Source organism: Cydia amplana, chromosome 24, assembly GCF_948474715.1.
Source record: "Cydia amplana chromosome 24, ilCydAmpl1.1, whole genome shotgun sequence".
Taxonomy (NCBI): Eukaryota; Metazoa; Arthropoda; class Insecta; order Lepidoptera; family Tortricidae; genus Cydia; species Cydia amplana.
In genome coordinates, this window is record NC_086092.1 from 6,726,125 (window position 1) to 6,744,501 (window position 18,377).

General features: G+C 42.1%; 1 protein-coding gene across 1 annotated transcript in view; it reads right to left on the reverse strand.

Annotated features, from left to right (window-relative positions):
- LOC134659272 (uncharacterized) overlaps positions 1–18,377 on the reverse strand; it is a 107,490-nt gene that overhangs the window by 66,019 nt on the left and 23,094 nt on the right. Inside the window, exons 11-21 of the mRNA XM_063514923.1 lie at positions 17,823–17,918; positions 16,964–17,089; positions 14,480–14,563; positions 14,134–14,238; positions 12,804–12,958; positions 11,021–11,156; positions 9,197–9,321; positions 7,862–8,001; positions 5,525–5,666; positions 4,292–4,378; positions 454–1,113 (exon numbers count right to left, since the gene is read on the reverse strand). Of these exons, the coding sequence (XP_063370993.1) occupies positions 454–1,113; positions 4,292–4,378; positions 5,525–5,666; positions 7,862–8,001; positions 9,197–9,321; positions 11,021–11,156; positions 12,804–12,958; positions 14,134–14,238; positions 14,480–14,563; positions 16,964–17,089; positions 17,823–17,918 (1,856 nt within the window). The remainder of the gene's footprint in view (positions 1–453; positions 1,114–4,291; positions 4,379–5,524; positions 5,667–7,861; positions 8,002–9,196; positions 9,322–11,020; positions 11,157–12,803; positions 12,959–14,133; positions 14,239–14,479; positions 14,564–16,963; positions 17,090–17,822; positions 17,919–18,377) is intronic.

An 18,377-nucleotide genomic window follows, 5' to 3' on the forward strand; every position in this document is an offset into this window, starting at 1 on the left:
ATAATTTTAAGAAAGTAAATTTGTTCATTTATGAAAGCTAGGCGAAATGATGAATACTACTATGTAAAATGAGTAACAAATAATTATATCATATAAATTTAATATAGACATGCAGCCATAATTTAAGCAGATAATATGAAGTCATAAATAATAAATAAATACAATAACCTCTAGCCGCCATACGTCAAATCTTGCCAAGCAAAATGAAATTTTATTTTGTCAACACAAAGTTCAAATTAGAATGGAACAGGAGACCTTTTTATAGGTAGAGCGGCTAGAGGAGTAATTTGATAGTTTTGCAATGTTCAATTGAGTGTTTTAGTTATTCTGACCAATCCATTTTTATAAGTCCCTCACCACACAGGAAATTAGTTATTTCGTTAATTAGTTTTTAGTTCTAGTTAATCATAGACCAAAGATAATGTTAGACCCGAAAGTTAGTTTTTAACGTACCGAAACTTCCTTTCCGAAATTATGTACCGAGATCGATAGTTCTCCATCTTTCCCGACATTTATGGTACCTTTGTTTATTCTCTTTGTCAATTCTGTGAGTTCATCGTCCTCGCTTAGATCTATGACTTCTCTAACAGTCTTTTTAGGCATCAACATTAAATTCTGCGACATGAACTCGTTTTTAGCATCAATATATTTCTGTTCAAGCGTTTTCGTGTCGTCTTTCTTATCCTGCAGTTTCGTCCAATCGCAGCCGTTTATGAACTCCGATATTCTTGAATAGGATTCTATTAGTTTTTCTAAACTGTTCTCTTTGTCTGACGCTTTAGTTTTTTTGTCTTGCGTTTTCAATATGGAGAAATCGAAGTTTTGTTTGGAGGTTTTGGGCAGATCGAAAGCGGCCTTTTCGGCGAAGTGTTTCATTTTGTCTAGAGCGTTGTATTCTGTAGAGTCTTTCCAGCTTTGTTCTAGATTTAACTTTATCGGCGTGTTGTGACTATCTTTACCAGAGACAGGTATCAAAGATAGACTTATAGGCGGCATAGTCCGGTCTTTGCTGGTTTTGGTGGCCGGGCCCATCACTAGATCGGGTATTTTCCATTCGGTATCGGTTTTTGGTAGCGGCTCGATGGTAAGCTGCGTTCGGTTCTTGTTGATATGCTGTATCGAATTTTCTCGTTAATTTATTTATTCGACATTATTATCAATTCGATATTTCGACAACATTGTCATTGTTGTTAGAGGTAGACAGACAGACATAAACCCAGATAGTATACATATATAGATATATAGTATATAGTACGGTTCTTTGCTAAACAACGTTATGTCGTTCATGTATTTCGAATTTTAACAAATACAAATACAACAAAAAAAATACAAAAAGTTCTCTTTAGTGCTTTACTGAATGAGTAAAAGTAAGTATTCTTAATAAAACCTAAATCACTAGAAATGTCAACTTCGTTGCTAAACATAGTACGATTTGGGATATAGGTGGCGTTCCATGCCTAAAGGGTCCTTATGCTCCATTTGCATAAGGACCTTTAGGCATGGAAAGCTACACATTATCTAGGTAATCCTCTGCAAAGACCCATTAGTAAAAATGAGATATATTTTGTGATTATTAACACAAATACGAGACTTGAATATGAAAATTATAACTGATGAATGTAATGAAATATGATCCGACAAAAAGTTGTTTAGCAAAATTAAAGAATACCATATATTAGATATAAATGCAATCTAGACACACACTAACTACTATCTAAGAAGCTAAGAGCTGTCTACAAAGCAAAAAGTGACCTATTACAACCCCGTAAGGCACTTTTTGCTTTAAACTACATAAAATGTGAGCACAATGTTGCCAAGCATCAAATTGATAATAAAATAAGAAATAACAAACACAAGCACGATAAAAACATACATATAATGTATAAAATATAATACGCAGTCCTCATATTATTACATAAAAAAACACAATGGATTTAATGTATCTTAAACAGAGTTTAATATTTGACCTAATATTTAAAAGACCTAGAATAACTATAGAAGCCTGACTAGAGCTCAAAAATCACCCCACGTGTTTTGTGCCGTGTCAACAAGAGGTTTGACATAGGATTTATATTTTATCCAATCAAAACTTTTTTAAATGTTAGTTTTGAAAATGTTCAAAACTCGAATTTAAACTGTTGTGAGACATACTAACATTGAATAATTTTACGGTTTAGACTCACTTGTTTTAAGTCACTCGCGCGACATGTTTCGGAGAGCCTAGGTCTCCTTTCTCAAGCACTAACAGTACGAGCAGCGTTCACGACGGCGGTGTATCGCGTAACGCGTACTGCGGCACGCCGCGTCGCGCGCTGCGCGCGCGTCGAGAAAGCCGGTTGGGGGAGGTCTTCCGCTGTCATTGTAGGCGGGCATAGTGGTGTGTCGCGCGAGTGACTTAAAACAAGTGAGTCTAAACCGTAAAATTATTCAATGTTCAAAACTACAAGCGAGGTATTTCCTTTCGTATGCCTATCCTTGTCCCTTATCACCAGAGGGGTTGTAAGTGCGTTGCCTACCTTTAAGATATATGTGATGATATGTCAGATGAGTGTCAGTTACTGTTTGTCAAAATCATAAATGAACTGAGCTTCGTCTATTATATGTTCTGCCGCTGTTTTCGCCTAAAACATTACACTTTTAAACTTTTTCGTCAGAGTGACAACAATATAAGTAGCGGCTTTTATTAATGTGACAAGTTACGAAATGGTACATAAAATCAAATTTTACTGTAGGTTCACCTATAACTTCTATACGTGACATTTTAGGCCAATTAAAATTAGATCAAATGAAACATTATACGAAAACGGGTTTAATCGCTCACGAAATTATGTTTATTTACTTATTGAAAATAATATGAGGACAGTTCGTTCCGTTAAAGAGTAACACTGAAATACATGGAGATGTAAATGTAAAATGATAACTCATGGTAGACTTACACTGGAGTAGCCGTAGCAAGACCTTGCCTAGGGGCGGACACAAGTCATCAATATAAGGATTATAAGGTCTTGTAAATATAATATTTGTGAAAAAAAATAGGTAGAGAATAAGTATTTGTGAAGATCAGCGTAAATTTACAGTAATTGGTTTGTTAAATGAATAATTATTTCAATCTCATTTATTGGTATGAAAAACAAATCTATCCATACCATAAAATAAGCCAAAATAATACTGTACGGCTACCATCAGTTTGGCACTGACATAAACGCCGTCGAGAACGTAATTTACTTTCTATACATCTCGCTCGTACTCGCATATTAGTGCAAACGAGATGTATAGAAAGTAAATTACGTTCTCGACGGCGTTTATGTCAGTGCCAAACTGATGGTAGCCGTACAGTATTATTTTGGCTTATTTTATGGTATGGATAGATTTGTTTTTCATACCAATAAATGAGATTGAAATAATGATTCATTTAATTTCTGATTTTTGGCACTTTTGAATCTTTTGATGATATTTCTGGTTGTTTGATAGTAGTTTTTGCTAGACATTTCTTTATAAAGGTGTTCAAAGAAATGAAATTAGAAGAGAAAAAGCACTGTGATATTGACCCTTATTAGCTACTCTAATTTGTTAATATGTCACTGTATTTCTGTTAAATGTAAATGTATACAGCCGTTTGATTTTTAATAAACAATAAATAAATAAAATTATTGTACCGAATATTCGCACAATCCCTGGATGTACGAACAGTTCAAAACAGACCTTACATTTTGTATATTAAAGGAAAAAATGGAAAAAGTTACGCTCCCGGCAGGACTTGAACCCGCATGGAATTGAAGTCCTGCCGGAAGCGTAACTTTTTCCATTTTTCCTTTAATATAACATTTGGAATAACGCTCGCAGACGTATCTGCTTGTTAAAAAATAGACCTTATTACATAATAAAAAGAGAGGGCAATAGGTAATCGAGACAAAACGTTACTCTTGAACAGAACGCAATCACCCGAATAGAGCTCCGCATTCACACATCGAAATTCTTTACCCTCCTAAGGCCCAAGGTCCTACCTATAGTACATATTCAGTTCGATGTAATTTAAACCATGTTCAATTGGAACAGAGTCGCTTTTGCTTTGTTTCGTTCAATTTTCAAACAACGCAAAATCAACTCTATTTCCTACTATTTAGGTTCAAATTTCAGTGGCTAATTTTGGATGTTTCGTTTGTACGGCCGGGCCTTAGGATGTCCTCGATAAATAGTCCCAGAATTTTGGCAGACCTAATGTGGTTTTATTCTATCACGCACTGCAACTGACACACAACTGCCATACGACTGACAGACAACTGACACTCACCTCAAGCAGCTGCGCGCTCCGCGCCTCCTTCTCGCGCTTGGCTAGCTCGGCCTTTTCCGTCCGCTCGAGCTCTCTGACTAGTCGCGCCTGACAACAAAACGTTTATTTAAAAGTCACGAATGAATAATACAAAATATGTAAATATACCTACAGGATGTCCCAGAACTACCACGTCACAGTGACACCGAAGGTAGGTCAACTCAAGAGGAACCTAACCAGCCTAACATGACCTCAGTAACAGTTGCATGATTTTCGAGTTATTACCGAAAAAAAACATGTATTTCAACTGAGGGGGAAAATTCTCAAATTTTTTTTCGGTGTCACTGTGACGTGGTAGTTCTGGGACAGCATGTATATAAGTATTTAATATAATCAAGCTTTCCAATCTCGTACCTACTTAGGCCACTCAGCAAGCTTAGTTGCCTAAACGCGGTACTCGACTGAAAAGCTCTCTATCATATCGCGATTGTATAAAATACTATCGCTATGGTGTACTGTACTTGCTTTTAGTACAGTCACCACACGTGAGTATTACGCCATTTAGGGTCCTAGCTAAATTGGTTGTTTCATACATACGCTATGGAGCCTTAAGTGTGACTTGAGCGCTTGTACAGTCACGCTCCGTGATTGTGGAGCCAATTAGAGATCTAGCTAAATTGTAAATTCCATAGCGTAAGTATTGAACAACCAATTAAGCTAGAACCCTAAACATATAGTGTGTCAAAGGCAAAGGACTGTCTTATTTCAAACATAGACAGAGAGTCATACTATCATTGTCTAACACTAGTACTAGCACCCAAAAGAAAAGGATGAGTATAGTTTTTTTTGTTCATATTTACTGACAAAACCCTAAGAATGATCACGTGTGCACCATTATTGGTTAGAAATAGTGAAATACATGAATACACAGAAATGCCAACTATAAAACAAGAGGTAAACAAATACTGCAAAAAGTACAAGGAATGACTTCAAAACCACTGTAACGAACTAGCCAGAAATCTGTTACACGAACAAGACTACATACCGAGGCTAAAAAGATGGCACATTCTAGGGCTAGATCAGAGACAATAAGCCCCCACGCAAACTGGTGATGGTGCTCAGTGGAACACCACCCTAAATAATAATTAAAAAAAAAAACATAAACCATCTGATTATGGCTAGAACAGCCGATTGCAGATTAGACTTTAAAAAAAAAAAAATATTTACTGACAAATTGGTTTGACCAATAAGTACCTGGTCACGGGAGCGCGAGTTGGCATCTCTGCGGGCGTCTCGCGCCGCTTGCTGTCGCCTCGCCAGTTCTATTCTGCGGTCGACAGGGGGCGGTGTTGGCCGCGGACCCGTTAGCGCTGCCAGCGCCCTTGCTTCCTCCAATCTAAACGAAAACAAAGGTAAATATGCTTTTCCATCAGAGCAATGTGCAATAAGGACCTTTTTATCAGAATTTCTGTTGGTATTTTAGATGAAAAGGACCTTATTCCACTTGAAGCATAAGGACCCTTCTGTAATGGAAAGCCACAAATACTCATGATGTTATAGCTTCTGTTAATATAATAAGATGTTTTCGAGATGCCACAGGCATGTTACGGCAAGTTTTTGAAGTGAAAACTTCTTTAGCGGCGCTGTGCACTTTTTCAGGTGGGGAAAAAATGTTAACTGTGACAATGTCATTGAGTTTTTCTTTATTGATTTAAATGCCATCTAGTGAGTTTCCCTCTAACTGGTATTAATATAACTCGAGTACTAACAGTGATGTGCTTAGGGGTTTCAAGTAATGCGACGAAATAACGCTAGATGGCGTTAACCTCAATTATACATAGTGCTGCTGACATTTTGCACTAGTCATTGAGTTTTCACTTCTTCCGGCACTCCCGGAGTGCAACCCGTTGTTTTTTTTTATCGCTTTGTTACCCATTAATTAGTTCCTACCATCTACTAGGCTACAACTACCAACTATACTCGCTAGTCAAGAGGTAACTTATAGAACTTCAGAGCAGATACCGATAAAATTGCTTAATTATCGATAAATAGCTCTGATGGCCTAGCGGTGAGAGCGTGCGACTTTCAATCTGGAGGTCGCCGGTTCAAACCCCGGCTCGTACCAATGAGTTTTTCGGAACTTGTGTACGAAATGTTCATTTGATATTTACCAGTCGCTTTTCGGTGAAGGAAAACATCGTGAGGAAACCGGACTAATCGTAATAAGGCCTGGTTCCCCTCTGGGTTGGAAGGTCAGATGGCAGTCGATTTCGTAGAAACTAGTTAGGTTTGTGCCTGCTCGTTCACTACAGAGAGCGCTCCGCTCTCGGTCAATCGGTCGAACGAACTAGTTCGCTCTTTTAGTTCCTTTAGTTCAGTTCGGTCGTTGAACTTGTTGAGAGCCGGGAATGAATAGGAATCGGTTTTACACTTGATTTTGTCCCAATCTTTGGTAACTATTAAATATATTTCATTGTGTACGATACCTCTTCTTCCTCGCGTTGTCCCGGCATTTTGCCACGGCTCATGGGAGCCTAGGGTCCGCTTGGCAACTAATCCCAGTAATTAGCGTGGGCGCTAGTTTTTACGAAAGCGACTGCCATCTGACCTTCCAACCCAGAGGGTAAACTAGGCCCGTATTGGGATTAGTCCGGTTTCCTCAAGATGTTTTCCTTCACCGAAAAGCGACTGGTAAATATCAAATGACATTTCGTACATAAGTTCCGAAAAACTCATTGGTACGAGCCGGGGTTCGAACCCGCGACCTCCAGATTGCAAGTCGCACGCTCTTACCGCTAGGCCACCAGCGCTTTTCGATTGTGTACGATACCATTAGGTCGATATTAAACATTAAAACATGTTAACACAATTTAAAAAAAATATATATAGAAAAATATTTGTTTTTCCTTCAAACTTTTCGGGATTTGGCGTGTCACGTGATTCTTTCATCTCTTTCGCACTTGTGCTAGCGACATTTTGAACCGTTTCGTTCCGTCCGTTCACTCAGTCAAGCGCTCTCCAATCCCACTGAACTAAAGGACCTAAAGACCGATTAAGAGCGCGCAAAAAGATTTAGTTCCTTTCGGTCCTTCTCGGGATTTCATTCAGTTCTTAGTTCGCGACCGACACAAGCCTAATACTAGTGCCTACGTCAATTCTTGGGATTAGTTGTCAAGCGGACCCCAGGCTCCCATGAGCCGTGGCAAAAATGCCGGGATAACGCGAGGAAGATGATGACCGATATAATAGGGAATATTACGCGAAAGTCTGCGTAGGGGGCGCCACTCCCAAAACAAGTAAACAATCTAAGGGTCTACCGCAAACGAAAGAGGCGACATTTTGTTATCTAACCTCTCTATCACTCTTGCATATTCGGGTGATAAAGAGGCAGATAGCTGAGTTTCGATTTCGCGTTTCCCGATAGGCCCTTTGTAAACAAACCGCCTTCAATGTCATATTTGATTGTCTGTGAAAACTTGTCAAAACACAGTTTAGGTGCAGTGTGTATAAGTTACTCTATGGTATACTTACGTCGCCAGTGCTGCACTCTAGCGACAAAACATAACAGTAATACACCCTATTGCCACTTACCTCTTATTAATCTCGGACTCGCTAAAGAGTAGGGGCTCGGGCAACTCCGGCGCAGGTTGGATATATTCTCCAAGTACTAAGCGCGCGCTGAAGCTGAAGTGCTCAGTAGTTAAAGGTGGTTGCGGGTTCGAATCCAGGAACTGTAACAGAACAAAAGATATACACAATGTCTAGGTAAGTACGTGTTATAACTAACACATCATGCCTGAAGAGTGTTTGTACAGTCAGCAGCAGAAGTTGCTAAGCGGGCGAGGTGTTCAAAATTACCTTGACGCGCTCTCATTCTCTTAACAATAAAGTCGCGTCAAGATAATTTTGAACACCTGGCCCGCTTAGCAACTTCTGCTGCTGACTGTATTAACAAAAAACTAGTTCCACCTGCGTTCGCTCATATTATAAAACCACTTGAGAGAGTGCACAAGTGCGAGTAATAACGAGTTAAATTAACCTATTGGAATGGAAAGTTGCTACCAATCAAAAGCATTTTTGTTAATGTATGCCATGTTTTAACTTAAGTATGAATATGTTAGTTTTTAACTCACATTTATAGACGGGTCTAACGCGAAATTTATTCAATTACCTTTATATACCGACGTTTCGACACAGGTTTCACTGGTCATGGTCGCGGCTAACTGATGTCCCAGCAAGATGTCAAAACAGAGATTTGTGCAACTACCCGACGAAAAGTGTATGAAAAAGGTTGGGGTAGACATCACATTTTCAAACCACCCACTACACATAATGTTAATTATTGTCAAATAATTAACATTATGCGATTGTCATTTATTGTCAATAAATGTGAGTTAATATGTGTTCAAAAGGCGAAAGTTTTAAATATTATGTTAGTTTTTGACACTGGTTTTCATACTAATAAGCCTTCATTTCATATCCACTAGTTTTATTAATTCGTGGTGATATGATACTTGCATGCTCTTAATCTACATAGCCTTATGTCGTTCGGGAGGTGTGTACGTGACGTTACCTTAAATTAAAGACTTCGTCACACAGGCGCGTTTTCCGGGCGGCGCGTGAGCGGGGCGCGCCGCTTTAACATACAAAACGCTCACGCCCCACCCGGAAAACGCGCCTGTGTGACGAAGCCTTTATAATGCGATTTCAAGAGATCTGCGACCATAAAGAGCCAACCAGATAAGTGCCTTCCAAGAGCCACAGAGTAAAGTTCCATCGCTGCCAATCTCACGGTTTTCAGCAGAACGCAAAACTATACTCATAATTTTTTTATACTTGCATTGGGCTTTACGTATGCCACAGAGTGAACTTTTATCGTAGAAAAATGCACCGTTTTTGACAGAATACAAATGTTCCTGTACTTACTGTTTGTAACTCTTGCATGCTCTTAATCGTCATAGCTTGATGTGGTTCGGGAGGCGTGTACGTGACGTCACCCTTTATATTACAGTTGCGGGATAGGCCTTTGATCACAGTTATTCGTTTCCAGCCTGAAAACAAATAAATATCTAACCTAATTTGCAAAAAATAGGACAAGTATGAATATAAAGCGTTTTTGGACGAGAATAAAGGCCTGTGCACACCGGCTGCGTGTGCGTGACGTGCTGTGTTAAATGTTGGAGCTGCACACGCACACGTTACGCAAGCGGTGTGCCATCTCTCATAAGGATCTGTATACTACAACGCCGCACGTGCACGTCACGCACACGCAGCCGGTGTGCACAGGCCTTAAAGGCCAGAGCACGCACACGTCACGCAAGCGGTGTGCCGTATTTCATAGGGATCTGTATATTACAACGCGCACGTGTACGTACACGTTTACTCACACGCACCCGGTGTGCACAGGCCTTACAACCGTAACCCCATTGCTCCGCATGGTCGAGCTACAAACGTGGGTTAGAAAAATGCTTCTTATCAAAATGTATGTATACTTGGTCAAGCAGATCTTGTCAGTAGAAAAAGGCGGCAAATTTGAAAAATGTATATAAATAAATTCGAATTTCGCGCCTTTTTTTACTGACAAGATTTGCTTGACCAGCTATAGATACTAAAGATACTTCCACAGCAGTGTACGAGCACGCTACGCACGGAATGACGTCAGTACGACAGGCGTAAGCGTGAATAACTTGTATTCAAACAGGACAATCACGCTTACGCGACGCTTGGTACCCAGAACTCTACGCCTCTCGTAGGCGTATCGTTTTTACTATACGCTTACGCCTACGCCTCATGTGATGATGGCCTACTATTCTTGTATAGTTTGTAGCTTTCTAATAGACCCCGAAGGCTAATCCTATTGTCTATTGTTAAGAAAAACCGCTCGTGCCACGTGCCACAACCACCTGCATAAAAAATCGGTACTTCGGTTACTGAGTGCCGGCGAGTCGAACCCTACAGAACCAGTCTAAAATGTGTCATCGAGATGCGTAACAAAGGCGCGTTATCGGAGAGCGCACCTACACTGGTTTTTTGAGCGTTGGACTAGCCCGCGCTCAGGTGATAGAATAATTAGGACCCTTTTTTGCAGGTAAGTAGCACGTGCGGTTTTACTGAACAATAGACAATAGGATAAGCCTTCGGGGTCTACTAGAAAGCTACAAACTATATAACTTACCTCTAGCGAGTTCGCCTGTACGACGAGTCGTGCAGCCGACTGGACTCGCTGGTGTCCGAATCTGACGGACAACTGTCGGACGGACACTCGCTGTCCGTACTCGCAGCCTCGCCGAGTACTTTCAGTGTCTCCTACAATAAACTTACCTCTAGCGAGTGGCAGCCTGTACGACGAGTCGTGCAGCCGACTGGACTCGCTGGTGTCGGAATCTGACGGACAGCTGTCGGACGGACACTCGCTGTCCGTACTCGCAGCCTCGCCGAGTACTTTCAGTGTCCCCTACAATAAACTTACCTCTAGCGAGTGACAGCCTGTACGACGAGTCGTGCAGCCGACTGGACTCGCTGATGTCGGAATCTGACGGACACTCGCTGTCCGTACTCGCAGCCTCGCCGAGTACTTTCAGTGTCTCCTACAATAAACTTACCTCTAGCGAGTGGCAGCCTGTACGACGAGTCGTGCAGCCGACTGGACTCGCTGGTGTCGGAATCTGACGGACAACTGTCGGACGGACACTCGCTGTCCGTACTCGCAGCCTCGCCGAGTACTTTCAGTGTCTCCTACAATAAACTTACCTCTAGCGAGTGGCAGCCTGTACGACGAGTCGTGCAGCCGACTGGACTCGCTGGTGTCGGAATCTGACGGACAACTGTCGGACGGACACTCGCTGTCCGTACTCGCAGCCTCGCCGAGTAAAGCTTTCAGTTTCTCCTGCAAAAATGTAATGTAACTCGTCAATTAAGTATGAACAATAGATGTCTATAGACATCTGCAGATTAATTGTAAAACTATAGCTTGGTGCGAGATGTCGAGAGAGGTGAAGTTTACTCTTTCGAGTAGCCCACGAGATGGCAGAACCTACTATGCACAATAAAACATACGAGAACGGTAGATGGTAGCACTTGCTTTGATAATGTACATGTTTATGTTTCCGATTTAGGGCAAAAGATGGCAGTACTCCCAACGCGCACGGTCCCTATTAGTGTAAGGCCTGAGTGGACGCTCTTGTTGGGCGTGCAGCGGGGCGGGGCGTGCGGCGTGCATGTTAAACAAATGCAAGCGTATAGGAGCGGCCTTAGTGCACGCTGCTCACATCACGCGTGAGCCCACAGCCACGCTGCACGCGTCGCCGAGCGAGCGTCCACTCAGGCCTTACACTTAGAAAATCTTAGCCATGTTTTGGAAAGTGGTCCCTTACCAGGTCAGTCTCAGCCAGTAGCTGCTGAGCCAGCGCGGGCCTCAGGCCGAGCGCTCTGCTCTGTGCAAGCAGCGAAGCCACTGTATTCTTCTTCGGCTTGTAAAGTGTTCCCTTACCAGGTCAGTCTCAGCCAGTAGCTGCTGAGCCAGCGCGGGCCTCAGGCCGAGCGCTCTGCTCTGTGCAAGCAGCGAAGCCACTGTATTCTTCTTCGGCTTGTAAAGTGGTCTCTTACCAGGTCAGTCTCGGCCAGTAGCTGCTGAGCCAGCGCGGGCCTCAGGCCGAGCGCTCTGCTCTGTGCAAGCAGCGAAGCCACTGTATTCTTCTTCGGCTTGTAAAGTGGTCTCTTACCAGGTCAGTCTCGGCCAGAAGTTGCTGAGCCAGCGCGGGCCTCAGGCCGAGCGCTCTGCTCTGTGCAAGCAGCGAAGCCACTGTATTCTTCTTCGGCTTGTAAAGTGTTCCCTTACCAGGTCAGTCTCGGCCAGTAGCTGCTGAGCCAGCGCGGGCCTCAGGTCGAGCTCTCTGCTCTGTGCAAGCAGCGAAGCCACTGTATTCTTCTTCGGCTTGTAAAGTGGTCTCTTACCAGGTCAGTCTCGGCCAGTAGCTGCTGAGCCAGCGCGGGCCTCAGGCCGAGCTCTCTGCTCTGTGCAAGCAGCGAAGCCACTGTATTCTTCTTCGGCTTGTAAAGTGGTCTCTTACCAGGTCAGTCTCGGCCAGTAGCTGCTGAGCCAGCGCGGGCCTCAGGCCGAGCTCTCTGCTCTGTGCAAGCAGCGAAGCCACTGTATTCTTCTTCGGCTTGTAAAGTGGTCTCTTACCAGGTCAGTCTCAGCCAGTAGCTGCTGAGCCAGCGCGGGCCTCAGGCCGAGCTCTCTGCTCTGTGCAAGCAGCGAAGCCACTGTATTCTTCTTCGGCTTGTAAAGTGGTCTCTTACCAGGTCAGTCTCGGCCAGTAGCTGCTGAGCCAGCGCGGGCCTCAGGCCGAGCGCTCTGCTCTGTGCAAGCAGCGAGGCCACTGTATTCTTCTTCGGCTTGTAAAGTGGTCTCTTACCAGGTCAGTCTCGGCCAGAAGTTGCTGAGCCAGCGCGGGCCTCAGGCCGAGCGCTCTGCTCTGTGCAAGCAGCGAAGCCACTGTATTCTTCTTCGGCTTGTAAAGTGGTCTCTTACCAGGTCAGTCTCGGCCAGAAGTTGCTGAGCCAGCGCGGGCCTCAGGCCGAGCGCTCTGCTCTGTGCAAGCAGCGAGGCCACTGTATTCTTCTTCGGCTTGCTGACCCCACGGCCGAGGTTCCGTGGTCGACCCTCGCGGTTCGGCCAGCCGACAGCTGTGGAAGCAAATACGATGTGTAGTAAGCGCAAGCGGACTAATTCCAATAAAACATTACATATGTGTAGTAAGTGGTTTGAAAATGTGATGTCGACCCTAAACTTTTTCATACTATTTTCGTCGGGTAGTTGCACAAAGCTCTGTTTTGACATTTTGCTGGTACATCAGTTAGCCGCGACCACGACCAGTGTCGTCCTGTGTCGAAACGTCGGTAAATAAAGGTAACAAAATAAACTCGCGATAGTAAATGCGATTTAATAAGCGCCACTTGCACCATCCCACTAATCCGGGGTTAACCCGTTATACCTGGAGTTACAATGGTTACCAGTACTATTTGACACTGGGTTATTGGTTTAACCGCTTAACCCCAAATTAATGAGACGTGGCGCTAAGGGTCCTTCTTGAGCGATAACTCGTAAGTCTCGTGAACGTCAGCTGCCGCTCCGCTGGTGTGTTAAAGAACAATAGTCACCCAAATATGTCGTTAGATAAATTGAGACAAGAAGTTATCTGGAGGGAGAAAATGCAAAATGTGCTAAAAAGTGAGGTTAAAAAGTAAAAAAATAACTCAGCACGAGTATAAATATATAAAAAAGCGGCCAAGTGCGAGTCGGACTCGCCCATGAAGAGTTCCGTATTTAGGCGATTTATGACGTATTAAAAAAAACTACTTGCTAGATCTCGTTCAAACCAATTTTCGGTGGAAGTTTACATGGTAATGTACATCATATATTTTTTTTAGTTTTATCATTCTCTTATTTTAGAAGTTAGGGGGGGGGGGACACACATTTTACCACTTTGGAAGTGTCTCTCGCGCAAACTATTCAGTTTAGAAAAAAATGATATTAGAAACCTCAATATCATTTTTGAAGACCTATCCATAGATACCCCACACGTATGGGTTTGATGAAAAAAAAAATTTGAGTTTCAGTTCGAAGTATGGGGAACCCCAAAAATTTATTGTTTTTTTTCTATTTTGGTGTGAAAATCTTAATGCGGTTCACAGAATACATATACTTACCAAGTTTCAACAGTATAGTTCTTATAGTTTCGGAGAAAAGTGGCTGTGACATACGGACGGACAGACAGACGGACAGACAGACAGACAGACATGACGAATCTATAAGGGTTCCGTTTTTTGCCATTTGGCTACGGAACCCTAAAAATGCTTACATTCACTGTCTTCGCTCCCACTGGACTTGGGTCTGGGGGAGTCTGCGACTTGGGAGTTGAGCTCAGGCACCACGCGACGAGGCTTCGCGCCCGGCTTTCGTCGTGCTGCAGGAAAATATAAATAATATTAATTATTGCGTAGGTAATAAGGGTGACGACATTTTGGCTAAAATACCAATAGATCTCAGTTCTGCAATGGAATTCCGCTTGGTGCCCATAGAACAAAATGAAGTACATAGAAATACCTATCTAATGACCTTACTCTCATTTCTGTTGGCGTTGGGTCCAGGCTCCATACAAAGTTGCCCATGGTCATTTAAGGGTTGATATCGGGAAGCAAACTTACATATCCTGTCGTTGCTCGACGATGCGTTGAGCGAACTGCTGAGCGACGTTAAGCGGGATAACGCGTCGGACGCTTGTGTGCTAGCTGAAATAAAAACAGAAATACATAATTAATGTATTTATGTTATAAATAAATAAATACGTAATCAAAAAAATCGAAAAATTTCAAACATTAAACATCAAACAACGTTCTAAGCGCGTGTTACGGTACGCTTACGCTTCTCTTACGTTGTGACGCCGTGTGCTTAGGGCTGCCATCCGTCCGGGTTTCCCCGGATTTGTCCTAGTTTGAAGGCCTAGTTGGACATGTCCGGGGAAAAATGCGATTTACGCCAAATGTCCGTTTTTTAGGGTTCCGTAGCCAAATGGCAAAAAACGGAACCCTTATGGATTCGTCATGTCTGTCTGTCTGTCTGTCTGTCCGTCTGTCTGTCCGTCCGTATGTCACAGCCACTTTTTTCCGAAACTATAAGAACTATACTGTTGAAACTTGGTAAGTAGATGTATTAAGCACAACAACAAAGCAGCTGACATACAGACTATATTTGTCTTACAAAAGAGAGCCATTCGTTCTATATATAACTTAAGAGCGCGTGAATCATTAAGAGAACTTTTCAAAGAAATTAATATTTTAACTGTAGCTTCCCAATACATATATGATAGTATTATTTATGTTATTAAGAATCTAGACTCCTTCACTAAGAATTCTGATGTCCATAACTTTAACACTAGAAATAGAAATAAGCTTGCTATCAGAAAGTTTCGTGTCCGTAAAGTACAAAAGTCATTCGTTGGGCAATGCATTCATTTTTATAACAAGTTACCTGAGGATGCTTTAAGATTACCCTTTCCAGCTCTTAAGAATTACTTAAAAAAGTCATTGATGTTAAAAGCTTATTACAGAGTCGAGGACTACTTGACAGACAAACATGCATGGTCCAAACCAGAAACTAACTAATAAAAAGTAGTAGCAATTAAAAACATTGTATTATGTATAGAGTTATAGGTGACACAGCTCAGGTAAGCAGGAAAGCACATCAAATATTATATGTTGGTAATTAATAATAATCAATCAGATTTATATAATATGTTTTCCCATTTCTTTTAATAACTTTATTTTCTTTTCCTTTTGTAAGAATTTGATATGTTTTCTGAAAGAGCTACGATTTTGTATGATTCCATGTACATATGTATATTTTCTAAATCAAATTTCTATTACACCTTATGTGTATAATTGCATGAATTCTATAGTAATTTAAATTGTATTTTTTCCCTTATTTTCTCGTAATGCATGTTAATTATAAGATGTAATTATTTTTGAAAAGATGTGTCCCGCCGAGTTTGTTGCCGGTCCCATATTGGGATACCCTCCTCCAATTGAGGGGGGATTTAAATCTTCTCGGGGCAGAGGTGTAGGGTTGGAGCCGGTCTACCTAGCTTTATTTGACGTTCATAAGCGCATTGTAATTATGCCTACTTGAATAAACTATCTTTTATCTTTATCTTATCTTTATTCTGTGAACCGCATTAAAATTTTCACACAAAAATAGAAAAAAAAAAACAATAAATTTTGGGGGTTCCCCATACTTACTGAAACTCAATTTTTTTTTTCATCAAACCCATACGTGTGGGGTATCTATGGATAGGTCTTCAAAAATGATACTGAGGTTTCTAATATCATTTTTTTCTAAACTGAATAGTTTGCGCGAGAGACACTTCCAAAGTGGTAAAATGTGTGTGTGTCCCCCCTGTAACTTCTAAAATAAGAGAATGATAAAACTAAAAAAAATATATGATATACATTACCATGCACACTTCTACCACAGAATAACTAATAGTACTACCGTACAGAAAATTCACTCCTTCACAAAAGTCAGATTTAGGTATAAAATTACACCTATATCGCCGCCTGCAAGCAAAATTGAAACTTATAACCGCGGACGAACCGTGAATCTCCTTTGCGCGCCGCAGTTTTATGACCGAGCTGTGAGTGTCGGCACGGGGTTATCACTTGACAAGTTTTTATACCTATACCCACTGATTTATTATTTTTAAGATAAATATGTAGGAATTACAAACGTTGATTATGTAAACATACATTTTTTATCCGGAGATAGTATGTCTGATTCTCACGGAAGTAAGTTTCGAAGCCATTGTGTATTTTCAATTTTGCGCGAGCGCCACGTGACACGACTATCGTGCACGCCGAGCGGCAGCCCACTGCCATACGCCTGTCCGATGGGCGCGCCGGCCAAATGTACCTAAACTGCGGAGTGACACCCCCCTGCTTCTACCGAAAATTGGTTTGAACGAGATCTAGTAAGTAGTTTTTTTTAACACGTCATAAATCCCCTAAATACGGAACCCTTCATCGGCGAGTCCGACTCGCACTTGGCCGCTTTTTTAAGTCTATGTCCGTGTTCGGTGAATTTAGAGATGGCAGCCCTACGTATGCTGAAGGCCTAACCAAGACGAGTATACTCACGAGGCGTGGGTTTGAGGGAGAGGTTTAGCGGAGCATCTTCATCTCCGCCAGCCTTTAGTCCGAGATCCAGCGGAGAGTCCTCCGTACTCGTGTTATTTGACTTTGAGCTTAGATTAAGACCGGAATCTGAAACAAAAACTTTATTTCAGTAACTGAAAATCGTAACTAATGTATGTATGTATGTATGTAAACACTTTATTGTACATAAGACAGGTTAAGATACAATTAAAAATAATGTACAAAGGCGAACTTATCCCTATAAGGGATCTGTTCAAGGGGCTGACGGACTTATAGAAAAGAAACTCCAGAATAATTAAATGAGACGTGTACTTCTTGATTGTGGTACAGAAGGAATGAAAAAATGACATGCAAATTTTTGAAGCTACACTTAGTTATCTATGAGCGGCGGTTGGCCTCCCTGACAGTTTGCGCATTGATATTGCGTAGGCGCTCCATGACCCAGGTCATCATGCAAACAGGATCTCTTCCAGTCAACCTTAGAGCTCTAATGTCTCGAGATCTCGGTAGTCTTACTTATTTAATTAAATTACGTGACTGAGTTGTATTAAATACATCTTCATTACATGCAAAATGCGAATGTGCACCCCGCTTCGTTGTGCGAGCGGGAGAACCATACAAACGCGCAAGAACTGCCCGTTCGCACACAGGAGCGGCGAGTGGATCCGCATTAAAATAATAAAAGCGTAATACCTGTCGCAGCGACGGCGGTAATTCCGCACACGATACGTCGGGCGTTGGCTGCAGGTGTTGCTCCCGAAGAAGATCCTCGTGACAGGTTGAAATATTTCACGCAATCATCGATTTAAAAAGTTTTAATTTTGATCTGTTCGTTTAATACCTGCGGCAGCGGTGGAGCCAGCCAGCTGTCTCTCCAGGGCCGCTAAACTGACGCCGCTCTGACTCGCAATCGTCTGTAGCAGCTCACGGGAAATACCTGAGTCAAAAACATTGAGTTATTATTACTATGAAATTGTCGCAATCGCAACCTGTACCACGCGACCAAAACGTCGTAAGCGCCGTGAAATTCATGGCGCTTACGTGTTTAGGTCGCGAGATTCATGCTCCGCTTCTATGGTTTGTTGTCAAAACAACAACAACTCGTGGCGCAAAATACTGGTTTTCTGTGCCAGTTCTATACGTTAGTAATAATACAAGTTCAGTAAGGTTGGCCGGACCCTCCGGTGTCCGGCAGGGCCCAGCTTGAACCTAATTGTATTGCCATGGCACATTAGTCTAGACCCCGGATTCTTGTCGCGATCACGTGACAAAAGGGTGATTTGGGGAGTAAATGGAATGGTAGAACAAGATAATACTTAAATTATAAGATAACTAATAAACTTTTCAAATATGCTCCGTTAACATCTGTCCCAGTGGAAAGAAGCTTTTCTTTTTT